Source organism: Palaemon carinicauda, chromosome 6 (assembly GCF_036898095.1).
Source record: "Palaemon carinicauda isolate YSFRI2023 chromosome 6, ASM3689809v2, whole genome shotgun sequence".
Taxonomy (NCBI): Eukaryota; Metazoa; Arthropoda; class Malacostraca; order Decapoda; family Palaemonidae; genus Palaemon; species Palaemon carinicauda.
In genome coordinates this window covers 138,555,824-138,563,900 of record NC_090730.1, presented here as the reverse complement: position 1 = coordinate 138,563,900, position 8,077 = coordinate 138,555,824, and the positions used below count along the sequence as shown (strand labels likewise).

The following is an 8,077-nucleotide window of genomic DNA, read 5'->3' as shown; positions in this document are numbered from 1 at the left end:
AATTGCAGCACAGTAATTAACCCCTTGGGTGAAGAAGTGTTTAGTATCTCATTGTTGTCAGGTGTATGAGGAAAGATGAGAATATGTAAAGAATAGGCCAGACTATTCTGTGTAAGTGTAGGCAAAGAAAAAATAAGCCGTAACTAGAGAGAGGGATCCAATGCATTACTGTCTGGCTAGTCAAAGGATCCAAATACCTCGCTAGGTAATATCTCAACGGGCAGCTGGTGCCCTGGCCAACCTTCTACCTACTACCTACTTCTAGAATAAAGTGATGTTCCCTAAATAATAGTGGTTTGCTGACGAAATCGGATGCATATTTTAAGCTACGGTTGAAATTCTATTTAGGTTTCTTCATCTACAGTATAGATAGAGAGAGAGAGAGAGAGAGAGAGAGAGAGAGAGAGAGGAGAGATGAGAGAGAGAGAGAGAGAGAGAGAGAGAGAGAGAGAGAGAGAGAGAATCAGCAGTTGTAATCGAATGTTGTGTTTTTGTTTCTAGTACCACTTGAAGCGAAGAATTGATCACCACAACTAACAATAGTCATGTTAATTTCATTCTTAAACTCAGGTTGTAATATGTGAACTAACATTTTATTTCTTACACACTCTCTCTCTCTCTCTCTCATCTCTCTCTCTCTCTCCTCTCTCTCTCTCTCTTCTCTCTCTCTCTCTCTCTCTCACAGACTTTGAACAACTTCGCAGACAGAAAATTTATTTTTAAAAACTAGCGACCACATAAATAGCGAATCACATAATTCGAACACACATAATTCTGGACCACACTGTGTGTTTGTACAGTACGGTCCCGAATTATGCGTGTCCGAATTATACTGTGGAGGATTTATTTTTGCTTTATTTTAATTTTTGTTTTTTGCCAAATCCTGAGAGAGAGAGAGAGAGAGAGAGAGAGAGAGAGAGAGAGAGAGAGAGAGAGAGAGAGATTGTGTTAGCGAGCAAAAGTAGTTAGTGTATCGATCGTTGGTGGTGAGAAAGACTGTTGGTACAAATGAGATTGTTTGTTTATGTTTTTAGTTAGGTTACGACAGTGGTAAATGTTTCGGAGCGAATGCTTTTTTTATTTGACTGCAGCTTGAGGCAGTTCCGTTTGTGAGAGCTGGATTATATTTATATATTTTTCTGACCGGCGTGGAAGTGTTGATTGATTTAAAAAGTAAGTACAGTTTTGTTTATCTTTGCTTGTCGTGTTTGTGAGTGATAGGAACAATTTATTATTTATCTTTGATTATAGTGCGATAGTTAAATTAGTTAGGAGTGTTCGTAAGTGTTTTTCTTTTTTATTTTGGCAGGCCGTGATTCCTCCTTTGGAGAGATTTTCTTTGAATGTGACAGTGATTGATGACGACTTGGCTATAATAAGGAACTTGGCACGACTGCTTGGATTTGGATAATTGTTGATGACCTGGCCTGTAATTAATTGTGTTAGACTGCTCATTTGGATTGACCAAGCGTTGATGACCTGGCCTGTTGAACAAGATTACGTATGATGATGATGATTATGATGACAATGCACACGACCCAAAATCAATCAATGCAGTTGTGTTGATATTTGTCAGTGTCGCGGTTGCTATAAGGTTGTGGTTCTTGGGCAATTAAAGACTGTTGGCCCTTGTGTGGACGAAGGAGTCCACTCAGAAATATATATATATTTTACGTTTATATTTGGAGGTGAAGGGAATTTTTAGCTTTAAGTTTTGTTTTTCATGTGGTTATTTGAATGTGTTTTCTATATATAGTAAGTTAAGATTGTAGTGCTAAGTGTGATTTTTTTTTGGTTATGGAATATGGTTGGTGATTTTTTAGTATTAAGTGATTGTTTTGGTATTCATAAATATAGTTTTAAGGTTATGGTTTGTGTTTTTTGTGTCCCTTTGTCTGAGAGTCCAGTTTATGATAAAGTAAGGGGAAAGTATGTGTTGAGGAGACCATTGTCAGTAAGTGTGATTCAAGGGTGTGGGGGTTGTCCTTGCAACATCCCGCCACAATACGATTCCCCATTTATGCGGTCGCTATTTTTCAAAAATAAATTTTCGGTACCTGCGAAGCTGTTCAAAGTCTGCGAGTTATACACTACAAAATGTATCAAATCTATTGTCTTTTTAAGTATATTGGTAGCCCTATATAAGGTAGTTGATACTAAATGTTACAAAACGATATTAACCTTACATCTTATTAACATAATTTCATAATAAATAGCCTATTTAAGGATAAAATTCCACATCAACAATGAAATCAAATTTAACTGTGCGAGTCCAGCTGACAAAATGTAAACAGAATTGTGGTTACGTTCTCGGCAATCTTTATCTTTCTCTAACCTTTTAATAATTTTAATAATAGTGTTAATGATGGTATTAAGCAAAATTATTTAGTGCAGTATATATAAAAGCTTTATTGTTCCCTTCAGGTGTTCAAGGTTTTCACATGTAGGCTGGGTTCGTTTATCAGCAGCGAATAGCCTAAACTTCGGTAACGAGTACGCAATATTCTATCATATTTTAAACAGTATAGATTTGCTTTACAGAGACTTGTTTTGTATAGTACACGGTATAATTATAAAAAACCTCTCTCTCAGGAGAGAGAGAGAGAGAGAGAGAGAGAGAGAGAGAGAGAGAGAGAGAGAGAGAGAGAGAGAGAGAGATTGATTTGTTGCCAGAATCTCTCTCTCTCTCTCTCTCTCTCTATGTATGAAATAAAATTTTACTTCACATATGGCAACCCGAGTTTAAGGATGAAATTAACATGACTATTATTAGTTGTGCCAATCAATTCCTCCCTTCAGGTGGTACAAGAAACAAAAACAAGGCATTCGATTACTACAGCTGATTCTCTCTCTCTCTCTCTCTCTCTCTCTCTCTCTCTCTCTCTCTCTCTCTCTCTCTCTCTCTCTCTCTCTCTCTCTCTCTCTCTCCGAGAGAGAGAGGTTTTTTATAATTATATCATGTACTATACAAAACAAGTCTGTAAAGCAAATCTATACTGTTTAAAATATGATAAAATATACGTCCATTTCAATTGTAGCTTAAAATACAGCATCTGATTTCATCAGCAAACCACTATTGTTTAGGAAACATCATTTTATTCTAGAAAATTGCTACTCTTTAAATAGTTAATTGCACATTAAGAAAACGTGTACCTTTGTTTTTAAATTTCGGGTGTGTTTTAAAAATCGAGTATTGTTGACTTCTTTTTGTTTTACTTTTGGCTGTGATCAGATCAGCAGATGTCTAGCTGCCGCTCTCAATAATATGCGCGTACGAATACAGTAACAAATTATTTCTTAACTTATTCAAACCATCTATACAGTTGATATTACATAAGCACCAATGTGTTATAACTTTAAACCCCCCCCTCTCTCTCTCTCTCTCTCTCTCTCTCTGTGTGTGTGTGTGTGTGGTGTGGGCTACTTTTCACTACCTCTCATTTCTTACCTCTTTCTAGCTCACTAACAAAGTTTCAGTTATACTGTACACATATATACACGTATGCACACGCGCGCACACACACACACACACACATATATATATATATATATATATATATATATATATATATATATATATATATATATATATTTAAAAAAAATATAAAAACACCAGTAAGAAGAAAAACGAAAAACATAGGAAAAGTCAAAGGCCAGTAAAACAGTTGGGAGGAGAGACAGACGAACGTCTACCCTCTCCGGGCCAAAATAAAAAGTGACCAGACTACACAGATGTGTGTGTGTGAGAGGGGTGTCCGGCTACCCCTCCTATCCCCCCCCCAAACTAACTAGTGGTAGGGGTAGTTCCATTTTGCTAAACATCTTATGGCTAGTTTCGGAATAAATAGCTTAAGATTTGCAAGTGTGTTGAAACAAAAATTAACTATTGAGCAGCAAACAGCCAGCAATACCTGAGCCCCAAATTACAATGATATCTTTCTTTTAATCACTGGATCTTCAGCCTTCTAGCTAGCTGTGCGTAAACCTAGAAATGTAAGTGATATTTCCAATTTTTGAAGTGATTGGGAAACCAAGAATTACATACCTGTCAATGAGGATTTTCTGCAAGCATGTATTAATGAGACTGGCTACAATGGGGCAATTATCACGTCGGACAGTCTCAATACCTTTACAATCCATCTTGTCATGAATTTCAGGTCGAGTGAAATAAAGGCCAGCATACCGTTTCTTGTTGATAAGAAGATAAGGAAAATATACCTACAAAAAGAGAGGTTGATTACATTAGCAACAATTAAATTACTCCCCTTTTAATAAAGTATGAAAATTGCATAAGATTTACAAAATAAGAGAAATTACATAAGTACGTTTCTCTCATGAATATTACAATACACATACTGTACTTGATTTTTCAAATAAAATATACAAGAGGCCACTATATACTTTAAATATGTACTAGCTGTAACCTCATTTCCTTTCTAGCATTGTTTTGTATATAAACGCACTTTATGCTTCATCATAAAGGCTTACGAATACTTTTGTTAGAGCTGCAAATAAAAAATAAAAATTCTTTCTTCAAAACCTGCTTTTAAGGATACTGCCTACTGTACCTTGTGTGGTGCCCCTGAGATGGGACAAAATCACAAATTTTAAAAGTAATTTGTATTTTTTCTACCTATACAAACTTAAGTCCTTTAATAGAGGTAAGATTCTGGTGAAAGCTAGTAATGGGCAATGAAGAATTATCAAAGTTCTAGCAGCCACCACCATTCAGTGTAGTAAAAAAAGCTGGGATTTTGACTCCGCCAACAACAGCCATTCGTCGAGGTATTGGAAAAGTCTTATTCCCACCATGTGAGTCAAGGTTGAAACCAGTGTGAACATCCTCGTGAACACTTGATGTGCTGTGGAAACTCCGAAGCAAAGAACCCAAGACTGAAACTTCCTTATCACAAGAAAAATCGTAAGTAGTTCCTTGAACTCCTATGAATTGGAATTTTGAAGTATAGTATGCATCTTTCAGGTCTATGGGCAACAGAAAGTCATTATATCTTACTGTTTGTATGACCGTCCCGAGGGTCTCCCCCTTGATCTTCGTTTACAGAACAAAGTCGTTTAGATGGGATAGGTCGATGACTGGTTTCCAAGCCTACAGAAAGTTTCTGATCTAGGAACAGGTTGCTGTAGAATCCCAGAGATGAGTTGTTGATCCCTTTGATCGCTTGTTTGTCTAACATCTGTTTGACCTCCTCCTAAAGGAATAGGTCTTTGATGGATCCTCTGGAATATAATGGCCGGTTCATCGGCACTGCCTTGATGCCTTCCACAAAACGGCGGGTTCTAGTCAATAGATCTCTTAAATTGGTAGTTGTCGTTGGTGTGCCTCTCTCACAGGCAGCTGCTTGTGGGGCGAGTTCTTTTGTTTGGGAGGCACTGAGAATGTTGTATACTAGTTGATTGAAAGTTTTGGCCCTCCTAAAGAAGGATGTTTGACTTGCTTTTTCCCACTTTGCCACTAATCCATCAACTTCGTCACGGGGAAAGTGAGAGGCATACTGTATCCCAAAGACAGAGACTTTGGATGCTATATGCCTGCACCAAGTACGGATTTTAAAAATTAAGTAGAGTTACAACAACACCTGAGCTGTAGTATAAGGATGAGCTGTCACCTGAATACTGAGATCTTTGTTTCTTGTGGTATTTACAAGGATTTAATGTGTTACTGTTGTATGTAATTAACAAGTGTCAGACCAAGAAAGGGCATAGTGGAGTTAATGATCCCGAGAGGAAATCCTCACTTGATAGGGGTGGAAATAGCCCCATAGTAGGATGATATTTTTCTGATTGAAAGTTTTACCTGCTGATACTATTCTTGTATAATAGGATAAATAATCCAAACTGCACTTTATAAAACACAAGTGAACAAAATCTAGAGACCTATACTTTTCCCATACGAGTGTAATTTGTAATGTTCAAAACTTGGAATGAGTTAGCTTCTGCAGAACATGTGTTGTTCAGTATACTAAAAACAAAAATGATAAAAGTACAATTGCCTTGAAAGCCATGTAATGCATTATGCAGGCAATTGAATTTTCATATTGAAAGAAACTCTCAAGTGTGAGTGAATTTGACAAGACTAAATATTATTGTGAATTAGCCTGGCTGTGATGAAATAATGCTTGTGAAGAATCTGTTTATTATTTCGGTAAGTATGTAGGAGGAAGAGGACAAACTTATGCTGTACACATGTACGTATTGAGTTCAAATTAAGAAATATAATAAACTTTGTTGAACTTGTGTGATTGATGTTTTCAATATTGGTGTAGCTTACAGAGTAACCTGCTCCTGATGATATGTTTATTGCTACGGGAGGGTTCAAACAGGTGAACAATTAATTTTTTTGAAAAACTTTTTTTGAATCTAGTTATTGTGAGACTGAACTGTAAAGGGATACTAGTTTTCTCTAACAATAGAAATTTTCTTATTGATGTATGTCAACCTTTTTTTTTGTAATGTACTTTTTTTTGTTAATCTTTTTTATTTTATATACTTCCTCCCAGAGTGTGTCACATTCCAGGCTATAGATACTGTAAGAATGTCATTTTTTTTCTCCTAATGTTCTTAAAGTTTACTTAAGCTGAAAAAATATCCTACCTTAAAAGCATGCTGCTGCTATTTATATAAGACACCGTGCATGCCAGTAATATGTGAGACGGTATACAGTACCTCTAGAATGATATTAAGCAATTGTAGTTCTAGTTGGGTTCCTTTGCCCAGTATAAAATTGAGGGGTGGTGCTTAGTGCCCAGTTCTCTTGACTGTTTACCTTTTGCCCAAATTTCTAGGTATTTCACCATTTTATCTTTTTTGTGTAGTGCACACTTGATTGTGGTCGGCATTCGGACAATACGCAGCCTGTGTGCTACATATGGCCACAGTCTGCAAACCACTACAGTGCGAGCATGGTTGGCATGCCTTTTGGTCAAGCTTTGGTCCATTTTGTAAACTTGTAGCATTCACACTAATAGTTGAAGCCTATCTTCTCTGAGGTTCGTTCTCTCTGCAGTAGCGCACAGCCACTTTGAGGCTTGCTTGCCGATGGCACTTTTAACCTTGCTTGCCTCTGGAAGATTTGTAATAAGATTTCTTGGACTAGAAACCCAAAAAGATACAGGAGTGCTTTTTGCTGGTTTAAGCAAAGCAAGTCAATCATCTAGACTACTGCCTGAGAAAGTTCTACCCACACTCCCAGAGGAATATGCAGAGAACTAGGAGACAGTCTTTATCATGAGTCAATGCTCAAAGACAGAGAAAAAGGCGATGACACAAGAGGACACCTCTCATCAGAAACTCTGAGAGCTTCAGCTAGAGCAAGCTGAAGACTTGGAATCATCCTCAATTGTAGGCCTCACTGTTTCTCTAGGGCAAGTAGGGAAGTCTACTGCCTTGGATGCTTGCCCTCTAAAACCAAAATCGGCAGTTTACTTCGGTTTGCCTTCTGAAGAGTTAACCAAAGTTATGATCTCGCTGGCTTTCCTGATCTCGAAGATGAAACTGAGGGAGAATGATCCAGCTTGGATTTATTCTCCTTCATATTCTAAAATCTTTCCCAACACACATGACAAAGGTAATACGAAGTGCAGTGGTGCCTTCTGTACGTCGGATACAAAATCGGGGGATAGGAGAATACTTCTCAGAACTTAAGGCTGGTTCAAGAGCAGCATCAGGAAGGCAATGGCTAGAATCAAAATGGAGGCTCTGAGCACTATCAGACCCAGACCACCAGTGAATATTGGGTTGTAGTTTCAATAACCATACGAATCATATTTGGACGTGGGAATTCAAGCTAAACAGGTGGCTGACTGAAAGTCAGGTGGGCAAAACAGATGTAAAGTGGTTTGGTTGAAAAGACAGCTATCATAATTCAGCAAGGCAGGTAAACAAAAGAATTCATGGCAATAGGCTGAACAGATGAGAAGCAGGCTGAGAAGAAATAGAGCAGAGTGGGCATGGTGACTTGGCTAGCAATTGATGCTGGACTAGGCTGGCATATAATACAGACTCATATAAGACAGAGAGAGAGGACTCCATTGCTCATATAGAAAGCTGAGGACTCTCA

At 37.6% G+C, this 8,077-nt stretch overlaps 1 protein-coding gene across 2 annotated transcripts in view; it reads right to left on the bottom strand.

The window, feature by feature from the left end:
- The window catches only part of PolD1 (DNA polymerase delta), a 304,764-nt gene that overhangs the window by 110,354 nt on the left and 186,333 nt on the right, over positions 1–8,077 (bottom strand). For both annotated transcript variants that reach the window (XM_068375427.1, XM_068375428.1), the window contains exon 19: positions 4,046–4,218. In XM_068375427.1, the coding sequence (XP_068231528.1) occupies positions 4,046–4,218 (173 nt within the window). The remainder of the gene's footprint in view (positions 1–4,045; positions 4,219–8,077) is intronic.